Source organism: Topomyia yanbarensis, chromosome 2, assembly GCF_030247195.1.
Source record: "Topomyia yanbarensis strain Yona2022 chromosome 2, ASM3024719v1, whole genome shotgun sequence".
Classification (NCBI taxonomy): Eukaryota; Metazoa; Arthropoda; class Insecta; order Diptera; family Culicidae; genus Topomyia; species Topomyia yanbarensis.
The window spans coordinates 430,593,716-430,611,340 of record NC_080671.1 but is presented as its reverse complement, the minus strand read 5'-3'; the positions used below and the strand labels follow the sequence as shown (position 1 = coordinate 430,611,340).

Sequence of the window (17,625 nt, the reverse complement as noted above, 5' to 3'; positions counted from 1 at the left end):
TCGAAAAATTACTTGAAACGAGAAACTTATGCAGCCCCCTTATACGAACTTTTGGTTGCTTGGGTAGGGTTGTCACCCCCCCCCCCCCCCCCCCCGGTAGAGGGCAATCCTTGTTCGGCTTATCGTCCACAGCGAGAATGGTCGGATTTTGGATTTTTTGGTGTAAGCCGGGGAGTTGAAATTTCACACATATCTAAATCGCCGAAATGGTTTACAAATGCGAGAAATTGATATTTTAATAAGAAAAGCTCAGCACAGTGGTGTCCAAATGTGTGAACTTAAGTAATTGATACCTTGACGAGTTACAAAAAGACTGCAGGTCTGGTTTCAACGAATAGTCGTGCTTCTATACTAGAAAAACTCTAGTAAGAGAACTGCGGAGAGAAAAACAGCATTTTTGGCAACGTATGCCCCGGCATTGTATGGCAACACGTCCAATGTTATAAGGATAGGCAATGTTCGATTGGATTCGATTTTTGACAGCTAAACGCGAATCCAATCGATCCAAAATGGAGTCTCCGGAGTTCTCTTTCTAGAGTTATTCTATTCTATACAAACCTATCCCAGATCGGTAAAAATCTCCGGATGGAAGCCTTGCCGGAGGTGGCAAGCCTAAGTGTGCATGTAGAACGCGTAATACTGTCATAGTAAAAGCGGGGCGCTTTCGGCGAAAGCGGCAAAACACTATGTAAAGTGCTCAGACGCGTTCGCAAACGCTTCGCTTTCCGCTTCAGCTTATCATCAGCTTAATATTAATATAGTTTACTAGCAACGGATGGCATGACGTACCTAGTCCCTATCAAAACGTCCCCGGTCATTACGTCAGGCAGAGAAAGCAACAAAATGACCGATACCTAAGAACTGTACAAGGAGCATATTGTTAGCGACAATAACAGGGACTATGTCCGGTTTGTACGGCTCACCTGGAGGGTATGAAGGGCCAATGTTGGCGACAGCAACAGAGACAGTTCTGCTTAGTACGGGGCAACTCTTGGCAAATGAGGAAAAAAAGACTGGTTCGGCATATAAACTATATTTGCTTCGGAAAACGCCTTCTGAGATCAAGTCTGCTATAAAGGAAATCTTAGCCATAATAATTTTTTTTGAATTCTCATGGTATCCAGCTTTTTACGTGACATAATGGCGGTCTAAACTGTTCAGTTCGTAATACGTTTAATAGCCCTTTTTTGACAATAATCGGTTACGTCAACCACCCAGTGAGATTAAGTCATCCTACGTTAGTCCAATGCGTTGTATGTTTATGACATCTTCAACTGCCCCCCGGTCAGCGTGGCAAGCAGAAAGTTAGCAAAAGTTGAGCAAAGCGAAATTGATGCTGGCAGTGTTTCTGCGAGCATTTTGCGCGATTTGTGCGAGAATTCTGGCAACGAATTCGCTCAAATGCAACAACCGTTTCTGACAGAAGCGGGTAAACCAGCCGATGCTGCTCACTTTTATCCAGAATCCACCCAGAAATGTACGGCCAAGATCTCTGCACGCTTCCTGCCACATCTTTGTCAGATGTTTTGCTTGATTCGTGCTAAATTCTACCAGGTAGGAATTGCCAGGATATTTGCACAGTTTATGTCCGAGTTATGCCAGGGTTTAGCTCGGTTCCTGTCAAAATTTGCCAGAAAATGCGAGAGAAACCGAGTTCGCCCTAGCTCAACTAACCCGAGAGGATACGCGCAGAAATCTGACAGGGCTGCCAAACCAAGACTTACAGAAATCTAGCAGAGCGGTCTCTGTCAGAAAATTTACCAGAAAAATGCTTGTTAAACTCATTCCGGAACCGGTTCGGATTTCTGAATGGAGTCATTATGGATTCCAAATCAAATGCAACAACCGATTCCGACTCAGAATCGGTTGTTGCATCTGATTTGGAATCCATACTGACTCCATTCAGGATTCCGAATCAAATTCCGAATGGTTTGACCGGGACGGTGTGCGCCAGTAGACGTAGGTTACTGGCAGGCGTTGCCGTATCTATCCTCAGGTACCGCGGCCCGTCATGGTCAAGATCACTGAGGGTAACCAGTTACCTACAGAAACTGGAGAACACCTACCACGTGATGTGCCTCAGAGTGATATCTGCCTACCGCACGGTATCACACGATGCATCCTGCGTGATAGCGAGCATGATGCCAGTCGGGCTGGTCATTCTGGAAGATGAGGAGTGCTTCGAGCTACGTGGAAATAGAGGAGCCCGCGAGCGCACCAGGGTGACCTCGGTCGCCAGATGGCAGCGTGAGTGGGACAACTCCTCGAAAGGTAGGTGGACCCACCGGCTGATACCTAACATATCGATCTGGATGGGAAGACCCCATGGGGAAGTTCACTTCCATCTAACACAATTCCTGTCAGGCCATGGCTGTTTCCGACAGTACCTCCACAGGTTCGGACACGCGGAGGTCCCAGCCTGCCCGGACTGCCCAGGTGTAGATGAAACTGCCGAACACATACTGTTCGTATGTCCTCGTTTCGACGTCGAAAGAAGAGCAATGCTTGACGTCTGTGACTGGGACACAACCCCTGATACCCTTATTCAGCGGATGTGTCAATCGGTGGAGAAGTGGAACGCAGTCTCTGCTGCTACCACCCAGTTTGCCTGTAGGCTTCAGGTAATTTGGCGAACCGAGCAACAGACGACGGGCACGACTAACTAGTGATTGGTTAGTTGGAGCGGAAAAGGCCGAACGCAGAAAAGTGAGTGAATGGTTTGTTTATGCTGAGGCAGGTTTGGCGCAGCGACTGACAACCGCGTAAGGGGTAAACCCAGCCACTCCGAAGCAAGGCAGAAGAGCGAGTGTATATGCGTATATGTGGACTGCCTCATGCCAAGACGGGAGGGTCGTAGCGCAGTATGTTAGGACTTAGCTATCGATGCCTCGTGGCGTGGCAGAGGAGTGAAAGGGTGAGCATTAGACTGCCCAGAAAAATATTGAATTTTTGAAAACTCAATCGGCCCACCCCTGATTCGATTCCTAGTCCCACCAGGAGTTCTTGCACCAAATTTGAAGCAAATCGGACAAGTCTAGCTACCGGACCAACGTGCCTGAAGTTTGTATGGGATTTTTCGACAATTTACATGGAGAAAACCCACTAACTCGCATTTTTGCCGCTAGATGGCACTGTATGCATCGTATTATCACTGTAAGTGAAAATAAGAAAGATAATTTAATTGTCTACAACTTTGTCGAAGACTGTTAGTCTATCCGGCTTTGTTAAAAGAAGTTATTAAAATTTTAACGAAGTGATGTCTGAGTCAGTTTTCCATGGGGCCCAGAGTTAAAAATAATCGAAGCTCTTTTTTGACGGCTGAAAATGAACCTGTTGCGACTCGCGGTGAATAGAAAAAATATTCATTCAACTATGGATAGATTATTCATTCAGTTGAATATCGTACAATATATTCATTACACTAATTAACTAGGAAAATGTTTTCAAATGCCGATAAAGCATATGAAACAACAATCATCATCGCTTACATTGTGCCAGGGCCTACTTTGAAGCGTTTGATTCGTTGCTGAACGGTCGCTTCGTGTAATAATCGGAGACGAATGAAAATATGCATGGATGAATGGGTGGTTTGTTCGTTTGACGTTTTCAGCTGCGTCACTGAATATTAAAAATGAATGCGCCTGAATATGATCAATTTTCATTCAATGAATTTGAATATTTTTAACTCTGATGGGGCCTAGCAGTGCATGGTTGTGTATCAGTACTCGATTCCCACGAACTATACATTTTTGTGAAATAACCGTTAGGTTTAGCTCAATAGTATATTCAGAAGAATTATACCACATAATACGGGTTATATTTTGGCTGGAAAATTTTAGTTCCAACTGTAACCGCATAGAGGGTGCCTATACTAACTTGTCAACGGAGAGAGATAGAATATCGAGATTTTCGGGAGAATTATTGCAAAATGCCTGTTCTACAACTTTGTGGAAGACACCTAATTTCTATCTCTCTCCGTTGAAAAGTTAGTGTTGGCGCCCTCTATGTGGTACAATGTGGAACTAAAATTTTCTAACCAAAACATGACTCCTATTATTTACTACAATTCTTCTGAACATACTATAGAGCTAAATCTAACGGTTATTTCACAAAAATGTTTAGTTCGTGTGAATCGAGTACTGATGCACAAGCATGCACTGCTAGGCCCTATGGAAAACTGACTCAGACATCACTTCGCTAAAAGTTTAATAACTTCTTTTAACAATGCCGATTTGACTAGCAGTCTTCGACAAAGTTGTAGACAATTAAATTATCTTTCTTATTTTCACCTACAGTGATAATACGATGCATACAGTGCCACCAAGCGGCAAAAATGCGAGTTAGTGGGTTTTCTCCATGTAAATTGTCGAAAAATCTCATACAAACTTCAGGCACGTTGGTCCGGTAGCTAGACTTGTCCGATTTGCTTCAAATTTGGAACAAGTACTCCTGGTGGGACTAGAAATCGACTCAGGGGTGGGCCGATAGGGGTCATTTTTTTTCCTGTCACTCTAGTGAGCATCCAAGTCAGTCTCACACGGCATGTTAAGGGTGAGCACAAAAGTCAACCTCACATGGTATGGTCACAGAGAACAGACGTCCATCTTCAGCATTCAACTTGTGTAAAATCTCTAACGGTTTCGAAGGTAGTTGGGATATCTAGAAAAACTCTAGAAAGAGAACTGCGGAGACTCCATTTTGGATCGATTGGATTCGCGTTTAGCTGTCAAAAAACGAATCCAATCGAACATTGCCTATCCTTATAACATTGGACGTGTTGCCATACAATTCCGGGGCATACGTTGCCAAAAATGCTGTTTTTCTCTCCGCAGTTCTCTTACTAGAGTTTTTCTAGGGATATCCAAACCAGGTGCGCCACTGTCGTCATGTTTTTCTGTAGCTGAGTTCGACAGCATTGACAACGGTTATTCATCTACCCAGTCAAACTATTCCGGAACCGGTTCAGACTTCCAGCATGAACTCCAGCTCAAATGCATCAATCGATATAGTCGGAATCGGTTGTTTTCTTTGAGCAAGATTCCATACTGAATCCATTCAGAATTTGGAACTGGTTCCGGAATGGATTTGACGGATAGTTGGGATAGGTTGGTGTGGCGGCGCTAGTGTTTATCGTATATTAATTCAAATGTTTACACGTTTTTTAAATATTTTTGTTCGTTCATGGATGTCTGTTCTCTGTAGTGTGGTAGAGGCTAGCACAAAAGTCAGCCTAGCAAGGAATGAAAAAGGCGAGCACAAAAGTCAGCCTCATGTGGAGTGTTAGAGAGTGAATCAAGGTGCGATAGAGAGAGCACCCAAGTAAGCCTCATACAGGACGTATGAACGCGTGAGTGAGAGTGAATGAGTACATCAAGTACAGCCATCCCCCCAGAAGTAATACCGAGAGGTAGTCCCTGGGGGGAACGATGGCGGAGCCCAATGGAGTTTAGTCGGTATTAATGGCAGCGTTACCATTCGAGCCCGACTCGCCCCCAGCACACCCCGTGTGGTAGCTTGGACACCTACTACCCGGTCAGCGTGGCAAGCAGAAAGTTAGCAAAAGTTGAGCAAAGCGAAATTGATGGTGGCAGAGTTTCTGCGAGCATTTTGCGCGAGAATTCTGGCAACGAATTCGCCCAATTTCAACAACCGTTCCTGACAGAAGCGGTTAAACCAACCGATGCTGCTCACGTTTATCCAGAATCAAGCCAGAAATGTACGGTCAAGATCTCTGCACGCTTCCTGCCACATCTTTGTCAGATGTTTTGCTCGATTCGTGCTAAATTCTACCAGGTAGGAATTGCCAGGATCTTTGCACAGTTTATGTCCGAGTTATGCCAGTTACAGAAATCTAGCAGAGCGGTCTCTGCCAGAAAATTTGCTCACTGGGCAGTACCGGTAGAACCGGTATTCGAATATTTTTTTCAAAAGATTCGAGAAACACTTCAAAGTGAAATTGAATGCTCAAATTGATGTCTCATTGCAGCAGAAGTTATTTTTCGAAGGCGGCACCTTCTTTTATTTCTAGGTCTAGGCCAATTTGAAGTCAATAAGCGGTACGGCTTTCGTCGACTTCAACAGACGGTAATATAATGTGGTTTTTGTTTTGTTTGAGTTACTAACCTCAACAGCTGTCAAAATGTATGAACTGACAGTGGTTGGGGTTAGAACCTGACTCAGTTTCAGGTTCAAGCGAAATCGCCATAAGAAACCCTATTATCACAGAGGTCAGACGTCCATCTTCAGCATTCAACTTGTGTAAAAAATATTTTAAAAAAAACGTGTGTAGACATTTGAATTAATATACGATAAACACTAGCGCCGCCACACCAACCTATTCCAACTATCCATCAAATACATTCCGGAACCGGTTCGAAATTCTGAATGGATTCAGTATGGAATCTTGCTCAAAGAAAACAACCGATTCCGACTATATCGGTTGATGCATTTGAGTTGGAATTCATGCTGGAAGTCCGAACCGGTTCCGGACTAGTTTGACTGGATAGAGGAATAACCGCTGTCAATTCTGTCGAACTCAGCCACAAAAAAAACATAATGGAGTCATTATGGATTCCAAATCAAATGCAACAACCGATTCCGACTCAGAATCGGTTGTTGCATTTGATTTGGAATCCATACTGACTCCATTCAGGATTCCGAATCAAATTCCGAATGGTTTGACCGGGTAGTGGCGCACCTGGTTTGGATATCCCAACTAGCTTCGAAACCGTTAGAGATTTTACACAAGTGGAATGCTGAAGATGGACGTCTGTTCTACCCTCTAAGAACGGTTGGTTTCAAAATCGTCCAATGACGGACGTTCGTTGGACCAATTTGGACAACGTCCAAATAACCGTTCAACGAACGTCCATCGTTGGACCCGTGTTGAACGATTTTGAAACAATTTTTTGGACGTCTCAGTGGGTAGGCTGGCGCACGCAGACCGAGATGCATTATAGTATAGGTGTTCACATTCGTCACGTTTGAGTGTTTTGTTTTGTTGCTAGTGAAATTAATCATGGCGTCCCAGGACCGCGAAGCACATAATCAACAAACCGACCAATCGAAACGAAGCTTGTAAGCACGTGGTAAAAATAAGTATGGCGTCCAGGATCGCTAAAGAGCAAATGTTTACGTCACTAACCAATCAGAATGAAGTATGGAACCACGTGCTTCTGTTTTCTTCTTCATTTCTTCTTGTTTGTCTGAAAAAAGTGACAGCTGATGCACACATAGAAAAAAATGTGTACACCGGTATACACCTCGCACGCAGACGAAGTCGACATAAATGATGACTTTTGGTGCTTTTACTGTGAGCCATGTTCAAGACGGATATAGGTGTGCACATTTTTTTTCTGTGTGTGAGTGCGGTTGTCATTTTTCTTTGATGAAGCCTGAAAAACAAGAGGATATGAAGAAGAAAAACACAAACAGTTGACGTAGCGGGCCCTTCTGTTGTCATAAGTTTCGTTTCGGTTCGGCAATAGTTAATTTAATCGGTTTTTTTCGAGGTAAAAAGTGTCCATAAGTGTCCTAATCGATAGATCCGAAGTGAAGCTCGGTCTTTTCTCACTTTTCATCGTGCGCCAAAGAATCAGAATGCTCGTTCGGATGTTGATGTCTACTTCAAGGGCCCCAGCCGCCATGCTTAATTTTGCAAGTATAATACTAATACACTCAAAAGTGTCAAATGTTCCCACCTTTCTCTCCATCTTGAGCCATGTTTACCAACACTGCCATTAAACTGTGAAGCAATATGTTTGTAAACACGGCTCACAGTAAAAGTATTTTTTAATGTGGTTTTCGTTTGAGGCGAAACTGAGTCAGTTCCTAACCCCAACTGCTGTCAAAATGTATGAACTGACAGCGGTTGGGGTTAGAACCTGACTCAGTTACAGCACAGAGAACAGACATCCATGATCGAACAAAAATATTTAAAAAACGTGTGTAAACATTTGAATTAATATACTAAAAACACTAGCGCCGCCACACCAACCTATCCCAACTATCTGTCAAATCGATTCCGGAACCGGTTCGAAATCCTGGATGGATTCTGCATGGAATCTAGCTCAAAGAAAACAACCGATTCCGACTCTATCGGTTGACGCATTTGAGCTGGAATTCATGCTGGAAGTCCGAATCGGTTCCGGACTAGTTTGACTGGGTAGAGGAATAACCGCTGTCAATTCTGTCGCACTCAGCCACAAAAAAACATGACGACAGTAGCGCACCTGGTTTAGATATCCAAACTACCTTCGAAACCGTTAGAGATTTTACACAAGTTGAATGCTGAAGATGGACGTCTGTTCTCTGTGGTTACAGGTTCAAGCGAAATCGCCATAAGTCGACTTCGTCAGTGTTGCGGGGACAACCAGCTGGATCCAAATTAAATAATTTATTCCTTGATGACTGAAATACAATTAAAAAATTCCTATAATATAGATTTTAGTTATAGAATGTTCAATAATTTCATTTTCTTCTTTATACTTTTAGTGATCCAGCTAGGACCCAAATAAACTGGCAACACGGTCTGTTCCGAACAACTGTTTCCTGCACATATAATATTATCGTTAATCTATGTTGAGCTCGAATCTAGAGGATCCTCTTACCTTCTAATAGCACTAGTTTGCGGTAAATTAATTAACCAAACGCGCCTCGTATCTATTTTAACCTAATCAAATAAAAACATAGTAACATAAGCATTCATATTGCTAGCACAATTCTCACCTAGTTTTAAGTTATTGCTCACTAATTGTAAGTCTAGGTTTAAGCTCTAAATATAATTCCACCCGTAGGTATAAGGATGCGATAAATAGCAAAAAAATATAGTATTAATTAGTTCACTTTAGTTAAGCTCTTCCACGTAATCAACAAGTTGGATTTAATCAATGATGGTTGTTTTGTTTTTGTATATGCCCTTTCTGTTCTGGCCAATCCCCCGAGCAGACCGGGTGGGTGTATTTCGATACAGCGGCACGCAGTAGATTTAACTAACTGAGGTAGATGTAGTTAACGACGGGGCGTAGTCAACAGTCAGCGTCTAAGAGTCAGCGTGCACAGCCTAATAGCTGTGTTTTGATGACTTAGGTTATACAATCCCAAAACATTGACAGTTGCCAACCATTTACAAACTCAGATTACGCGTTAATTCACCTGCTATTTATTGATTACCATACCCTCAACTCCGCATCACTGATCTATCGAACGTTTTCTGGTCGGCTTCCTCTGCTCTCGGCGGCTTTGCATAGATGAAAAATTGCAACACAGTTTTGCACGTAAACAACGACAGATGTACTTAACGACGATCCTAGCTACTAAAGACGCTGAATCCCTCTGGACCAGTGTTGCCACAATTAAATCTGTACCGGGAGTTGAAAAATCTTTTCTATCTGTACTCTTCTCTAGAAAAATCTGTACCGGATTCTGTACCCAAACAATAACAAAGTTGTTTTAAAAAAATCATTTTTCTTATGCTCATTTTTTATTCGAGGAAACCAGACCAGAACTCGGAATCGGTTGTTTTATTTAAACTGGAGTTTTGCAAGAAAACAGTCAGAAATATGGATCAGATTGACTGGGTAATGTCAATATCAGCTCGCCGCCACTTTGTTTGTAACCTAATACCGCTGATAGAATAGCGGCGAGAAGCTGAGCATTACCATACATGACGATGCGAGAAACCTGCTTGCAGCAAATCAAATGGAGCATGCCAAAGTATACGTAGACACTTCGAGTAGATCCGCTCGGTTTTCACTCTGAAAGGGGGAAAAGGGATGATTTTGCTGGAAGCAGGTTTCGCGCACATCGCTTTCTAATGTCAGCTTCAGTTTATTTATTTATTTATTTATCAGTTCAAGTTCAGTCAGTTCCACTTCATCTTCTCGCCATCACTCTGTCAGCGGCCTAACTCTACGTTTACCTGCTATTTACTGGAATACATCACAGTGTTAAATTACATAACCTTGCTGTCATATAAAAAATCTGTACCAATCTGTACTTTTTCACAAAAATCTGTAATCTGTACCGTACAGAATCTGTACCAGAAACACTTCAAAAATCTGTACCATTCTAGATAAATCTGTACTTGTGGCATCACTGCTCTGGACAACGATTAATAAATAACTACTACCAACTTTGCAAATCTGACGTCATGTTCGTTTTTGACAGTTCACTATTTACACCGGTGTAGTCGGTGCTATACTCTTTCAAACTTGTGTGTAATCAGTCTGTCTCTTTTTTTACACTACACCGGTGTAGCACCAGGTAAAAACGCCATGAAAGAAAAGGATATCACTAGATTGGTTTGGTAAAATTGGCAGAACTGAAGGAACCGTAGTACTTCTACTAGTTCAAAAGTTCTAGTACACCGTGTACCGCAGTATTTGAGTATTTCGGTATTTCTTCGTTAGTTGGTAGTTTTGATTTTTTGCTCCTGTTTGCTTCGGAGGGACTTCCCTGTACTGGAACAAACCTAATGTATCCATTATTCTATCAAACTAAAACTTTAATCCTTCTAGGAAATTTATAATCATCCCATACCTCTCATTTACAATAAAGTGAAGATTGATACTGCTGTCGAGGATCTGACCGTCGAGCATACGTCAGACAACCTTAATTGACCCGCTTCGACATTAGCTTGACCTTACCAAGTCGTAACGTGAATGGCTGTGTGGAAACTGTCTAATAAGGGGTTGAAAACAGCTTGAAGCAACATCTGTTTTTGCCCCAATGGTATGTGATCCAAGACTGACTTGGATAGTCCATTGAGCCTAGTTTACATACCGTACACACACCGTTCTCTATTCACCCACTTATCAGTGGAAGCCTATTAATGAAAACAAGACAAGAGTATGCAGTTCTGCAGTAAATCTTTATTGTTACATTCAAAAACCTCAATTCAAAAGAGCAAGACATTCGTATTAATATTCAAGGAAATTGAAAACATGATTGCTTCACAGAGAATGACATCCATCTCGAGCGTAAAAGTTGCGTAAAAATTACCGGCACATTCAAGGATATTTGGTATCGATTAATAGATGAGTTCGACTGAATTGTCAGCTGATCCGGGTTCCCCGGTCAAACCATTCGGAGTGCTGGATTGAATTTCAACTCAACTGTAAAACCCGATTCCGAAACCGATTGTGCCAGAATCGATTGTTGCATTTGAGCCAATAGAATCCAGTCAGTATTACGAACTGGTTCCGGAATGAGTTGGGATATGCTGGCATTAGTGTTTTAACCGGTATTTGACTGGAGTCAAATGTTTACACAAGTATCATACGCTTACTTGTTCAGAGATGTCTGTTCTGTGGTGAAAATATTACGGGTGGAAGTTTTTGCCTTTTTTCTTCATTGTAATGTTTTGTTTCATCTTTTGTCGTTTGTTCATTGCGGTGTGTTTATCACGGTGGGCAGCTTTTGCGAAAGATGCCTTTTTGGCCAGTTTGTGTGCTCGTAAGTTTTTCAAAAATTCCTTGTCTTCACGGAGAAACGTATCAATTCCACGTGCCACTTCCTTTTGCTTGGCCGATGTCTTTTCCGTATTTACTATTTTCGAGTTCGGTCCGCTTAGGCTGTTCTCTCCATGCATTTCGCGCCTTTGCTGCTGTTGTTTATATAAATCGAATTCTTCCACAAGGGGTTTATCATGATTCATCCATGATGTGTCTACTGGGGGTTGTGTCCCATCGTACAGGGCTTGAAGTATACTTGGCCCGGGCTTCATTTCCATAAACGAAGGATACGTCTTTATGGCCCACTCGATACGCTGTTCCGCGTCCTCTTCTAGGAATCGCTGTCTCTTAGTTTTCTTATGTGCTCTGATCGGAATGTACAAAGACTGCGTAGATATAGCCTTTAACATTGCTTTCTTGTTAACAAATTGAACCAACGTTCGTCGGACGGAATCCTGCATAATATGACTCACATTTCCCCCTAATTCCTCCTCAACAATCGATTCCGTTTTATTGTGCATTTCATCGGAAGGCAATAAAAATCTCACGGTTACACGAGTATCGAAACATTGCGGCTTCCGTCCAGGAAGAACGTTTAATTTGTGCCCGTAGTATACATCTCTATGACAAAGTTTAATTGCCTGTAGCGCATCTAATTCCGTAGTAAAATAAACGAGCATGTCTATCAAACGATTGACTTCCTGAAACTTTGTAAACGAATCGTTCTTATTCTGGTGGAAGTAGACCATTCTTGTTAACAACCCTTTGTAAGCAAAGTAACTAGAAATCTGCTCGTACCACACTTTCTTATCCCAGGCAATGACTTTAAAATTTCCGACATATACCGGATGGTATGCACTGAGCGAAAAGGATTCATCAGGTTTTTTCATCGGGTAGAGATCTTCAGGTCGATACTTTTTGCATTGAGGGATACCACTCATGACCGCATGTTTGTCCATTTTCCTACGGGATTTCTTACCTTTCTGGGACTCGTTTGCGACCATAGGCAGAATACGTTGATCATCATCACAGTCCTCTGCGTCGTTTGATGGTTCATTACAGCGTTTAGTAAAGTCCGGTTCATCTTCGCTTTCCTGTGGGCTATCGAATACTGCTTCGCCTTTCGCTTTCGTTTGTGAAAAATATAGTTGCAAATATCAATTGGACGTTCTTAAGCGAGAAAGAAATATTTACCCTTCCGTTTTATTGATGTTTTCATCCTTCTATTGGAAATCAAACGCCTTTACTTTTCTTTATTTTGGAATACTCCCCGCTTAAAAAAAACTTAAAACCATTAGGCTGTGCACGCTGACGAAGTCGATATAAAAATGACTTTTACTGTGAGCAGGGTGGCCAGATAGAATTCCTTAATATTGGTAAGGTCCAAGACGGATACAGGTCGACATAGATCTTTCATTAGGGCTTAAATCGCAAATGTAAACAAACTGCGTTTTCGCTATTATGACATTATGCGACAAAAATACTACAAGACTGAGGTGAAAATTAGTTAAAATGGTTTTTAATTCGATTTATAATTAAAGAAAACAAAACGGCGAAACATGCATTTTCTTCGAGATTTCGACTTAGGCCCCCCGGATAGAATTTTACAATAGCATTTACCCTACAAACAATCATAAAATAATAAATATTATAGTTATTACTGTTTCAACATTGTTCGATGCCAAGTTCTCACAGTAGATTTACAATAAAATTTCATGTAACAATAAATTTCACTGTTCAGCAAAAAACTGATACAGTGCATTCACATTAAATTTTACTGTTTTCGAGAAAAAAATGTATGGGAAAAAACTGATTTTTTTAATGTTAAGATACATAACCACCCCCCTTTTTCACTGTAAAAGTCTATTTTACATTGAAATTTACTATAAAAACGTTAAAGTTTATTGTTTTTGTATTGTAGCATAACACTAAAACTTACTGTAAATTATTGTAAAAATACTGTACTGTCACAGTGAAAATCAAGGTTTTGTTACTGTACATTTCTATTCGGGCCTTCATGTCATATGGAATATAAAGGCTAAACTTACATTTTTAGACAGAACCGGGGCGTATGGTTATTATTCACAAAATTATTCTTTAAACGGCAGTTCAATTATATAAATGATAAGCAATATCTACTATGATCATGTCTACTCTATAATTATTGCACATAAACATTCGAATATTTCGATATTTTCATGAAATTTGAAGAAAAGATGCACGCGCCCTTTCATTTGCATTGGGTTTCTATGCGCCCATTTGCTGAGCCCTATTAAAAAGTATACTGTCAAGCTCGCCCATTTACCCAGCCCTACCCAGCAAGACAAAGTCAGTTTAGCCCATTTACCGCGCCCTTCTGAAAATTGTGTTCACGGTTTAGCCCTTTCGTAAATGGTGGTTGCTGAAGGGCGAAATCACGACTGGAATGCAAATTGGGTGTAAGCTTTTTTTAGTTTCTACCCACTAAAAGCACATAGGAATTAAATTCTTTGTTATATTGTCATAAGGTTTAACCAAAGATGCTTCAGGGAAAACATGATCATAAAGTAATTTATACCTGCAATAAAAACTACATTTAGAAAAGCATCGCCGAATATTGAACCTGATTTTTCTCCATTTGAGTACATTGCGACTTAGGCCCTAATGAAAAATCTGTGTCGAGGTGTGCACATTTTTTCTGTGTGTGAGTGCGGCTGTCATTTTTCTATGATGAAGCCGAAAAAAACAAGAGGATATGAAGAAGAAAATTACAAATAAATCAATATTAATTCGTTAAAAGGGCGAAAGTTTTTTTTGTAAACAAACTTGTTTCGCTCATTAGTCTGCTGCAGAGTGGAATTTCATGAAAAACATGCGTTAATGTAAATTTTTACCCTTCGTAGAAGTAATTTCAATTGTTTTATGCTTTAAAATTATAGTAAATTAAGAGAAACCATCAAAATAAAAGTTTGTTTACAAATCTTATTCGCCCTTTTTCAAATTTAGTATGGAAATGACTTAGTGCGCCTTTCTGTTGCCATAAGTTTTCTTTCGGTTCGGTCATAGTTAATTTAATAGGTTTTTTTTTTCGAAGTAAAAAGTGTCCCTATGTGTTCTAATAGGTAGATCCGAGGTGAAGCTCGGCTTTTTCTCACTTTTCATCGTGCGCCAAAGAATCAGGATGCTCGTTCGTTCACTTCAAGGGCCCCGGCCGCCATGCTTAATTTTGCAAGCATTAAACTAATACCAAATACAATTTGTATTTGTATTTGCGAATACACTCAAAAGTATCAAATGTTCCCACCTTTCTCCCATCTTGGGTAAGGTCACTATTCAGCTTTTTGTTGGTGGCTGCGTTCCCAAATGCGCACCCTACTATGACAAGTCGACCGTCCAGTGTCAATTTTGACAAATCGACAGTACACGCTCGTAAAAAGTTACTCAAAAATGAGTTTAATCCCACCCATTTCCAGATAAAGTGGAACAACCCTTAAATTGAGTAATTCCGGAGTTACTCAAATTTGAGTAAGCCAGCATGAACCAAAAACTGAGTAATTATTACTCGGTTTTTGAGTACAATATTATCTACACTAAACCCAAAAGTGCTTCACTAGTACTCAGATTTTGAGTTCAACATTGCTCAAATTTTGAGTTCAGTACAAATTTAACAAAACCAAAAATTAAGTAATTATTACGCAGACTTTGAGTTGAACATTACTCAAATTTTGGGTTCAGTAGAACTTCAACAAAACCAAAAATTGATCAATTTTTACTCATATTATGAGCAGAAGCTTACCCAATTTTTGAGTAGACAACAAAGCCAGTTGTAATTCCTCAGTTTTTGGGTAGAATATTACCCAATTTATGAGTGCAATATTTCATTAAAACCCAGTAAAGTTCAGCCGGAAATGAGCCGGAATTCCAGCTGTTTCCAGTCAGTATTCCGGCTCCAGTGACACAACCGATTCTAGTTAGAATAGGTTGTGTCACTGGAGCCGGAATACTGACTGGAGCCAGCCGGAATTCCGGCTCATTTCTGACTGAACTTTACTAAGAAACATCCGGATTATGACTTGCAATTCTGAATGGTTTCTGTAAGAAGAAATGCAACAACCGATTCCTATTTAAATTGGTTCATGATCGATTGTTGCATTTGAACTGGAACTAAACCGGTTTACATCCAGTGAAGAAATTGGCCGTCAAAATTTTGTTTTGGATACAACACAATGCAGTCTTTCTTTTCTTATGGAATATTTTTACAATAATAATTAAAGAAACTTCTGTTTATTAAATTTTATGGTTTTTAGTAAGTATTGTATAAAAAAGTTGTCCTTTTATTTGTTGTCAATACGTGCGCGGGAAACTTCAATAAAAGTTTGGACGAGTCTATTCACAGTTGTCCTCTGACTGTGCGGAATTATATTATATATGGCACATGCCAGAAAGTCCCAAAACATTCTAAAATTAGGTGGCACCTCCACTCCGAGAACTGCGTAGCATTTGAATAAAATTTCCACTGCATGAATAGAATTGTTAGTCTCGAATATAACTTTTTTCTCACAAATGACGGCATAATTTCCTCTTTTCATCGGGCTTGCTACGCACACCATGTGTAGTTTGGAATCAGTTGCGGGGGATGCCACGTATGTATCTAAGCACTCCTAATGATGATATAAAATCATTACATCTAACCTTATGTATATTATATTGCATTTACCCCAATCCAACGAATTAAAATTGAAGCCGAATGTTCTTCGCCTACAGTTGGACAGCCTACCAGCGTTCTTTTTTGTCCGCGAATTGGCATATGAGAAATTATTCTCAAGCATCCTCGAATGTGATCTGTGAATAGTTTTACAAATTTAAAATTTTATGACAGACCTTTGGGCTAAATTAAAAAAAAATATATCTCACCATCTTCTACTCTAGAGAATCTGGACGGTGAATAAGATAGACACTGAGAGAAGACATCCTCGATTTTGAGACCTTCTGTTCTGTTAGGATACAATCTCTCAAACATTTGACGAATCTAGAAAAAGTGATATGATATAAATATTCATATGTTCCGTGAATACCATAAAGTGAAATAGTAAATAATAAAAAATAAACATGTTACCACCAATCCTTCATATGAACACAGGTGTGGAAACATATCCAAGATATCATTAACGGGTTTCTTTTCTTTTAATAACAGTTTGAGGACTGGAAAGCATCGGTCCATTTCATCACAAATATGTTCTGCTACTGATGCCGATGCAAGCATTACTCGGAGCAATTGAGCCCGCTCTACAAGTTCAGTTGAAACGGACTCTTCTACAGGCATAGTTCCTCGATTATATTTATGTTTTCCTGCAGGTAGCTGTTTGATGACATTCCGGATGCGATGAAATATCATGCCAGTATGAGCACCCTTTTCCTTGCCTCCGTTGCGCCAAAAGAAAAATGACTAGCATGAAAATAATTATAATTATATTAGAGAAATTAAATAAGCATAGAATAACAAACCTCATCAGGAGCAGTTGGTGTGACTCGCGTATTACTAAGTTGTGGAAATAATTTTACGATTTGAACAGCTGCCGCATGCTGTTGATCAACAGAAGGATACCTGCGCATTTAGAGATCATTGGTTCGTTACTCCGAAAAAGACCAAAAAGATTCCGTGAAAGATTAAGTTCTAAATTTCTTAAAAAAAATCTAAATGGTAAAAGTATGAACGGTATTTGATTCGTAATTCTTTGCATGCTGGGACACATCTATTATTTTCTGAAGAAAATCGGTCAGTTTATTACTGTTTTAAAAGTCTGTAAATGTCTGGACCAGGCATACGCAGAACTTTTTTTTAATCACCGATATCATACTTTTTGATCTGCCTCTCGTTTCTTCTGCTGCAAATTTTGTGCATTGGACGTATTCGGTCTATCCACTCATTGAATATTTACTAGAAGTATATGCTAGAAAATGCATGAAAATTCTCGACAAACATATGATTACGGCCTAAAAGCCAACTGTCAAAATCCACTTTGAATGGAAATTCCGGACAAACCGTTACACGCCAATCACAGATGTTGGTAGTAAACGAAAGAGAAAAGTTTTCTCTTTCATAAACTGTTGTGAGCTGTGTTCGACTAGTAACGGTTTGTCTGGAATTTCCATTCAAAGTGGATTTTGACGGTTGGCTTTTAGGCCGTAATCA

General features: G+C 40.4%; 2 protein-coding genes and 1 long non-coding RNA gene across 3 annotated transcripts; all 3 read right to left on the bottom strand.

Moving 5' to 3' along the window:
• Positions 1-8,513: 8,513 nt before the first annotated feature.
• LOC131685411 (uncharacterized) lies at positions 8,514-8,869 on the bottom strand. Its single transcript, XR_009304794.1, has 3 exons — positions 8,728-8,869; positions 8,610-8,671; positions 8,514-8,550 (listed from the first exon to the last, which is right to left on the bottom strand). It is a non-coding gene; the product is annotated as an uncharacterized LOC131685411 (long non-coding RNA).
• A 1,982-nt stretch (positions 8,870-10,851) lies between these two features.
• Positions 10,852-12,793, bottom strand: LOC131685390 (uncharacterized). Its single transcript, XM_058969092.1, has 2 exons — positions 12,648-12,793; positions 10,852-12,579 (listed from the first exon to the last, which is right to left on the bottom strand). The coding sequence occupies exons 1-2, from the start codon at positions 12,670-12,672 to the stop codon at positions 11,321-11,323; spliced, it is 1,284 nt and encodes a 427-aa protein (XP_058825075.1). The 5' UTR covers positions 12,673-12,793; the 3' UTR covers positions 10,852-11,320.
• A 2,931-nt stretch (positions 12,794-15,724) lies between these two features.
• Positions 15,725-17,543, bottom strand: LOC131685396 (uncharacterized). Its single transcript, XM_058969097.1, has 5 exons — positions 16,938-17,543; positions 16,549-16,878; positions 16,347-16,461; positions 16,150-16,274; positions 15,725-16,093 (listed from the first exon to the last, which is right to left on the bottom strand). The coding sequence occupies exons 1-5, from the start codon at positions 17,043-17,045 to the stop codon at positions 15,767-15,769; spliced, it is 1,005 nt and encodes a 334-aa protein (XP_058825080.1). The 5' UTR covers positions 17,046-17,543; the 3' UTR covers positions 15,725-15,766.
• Between the last annotated feature and the right edge of the window lie 82 nt (positions 17,544-17,625).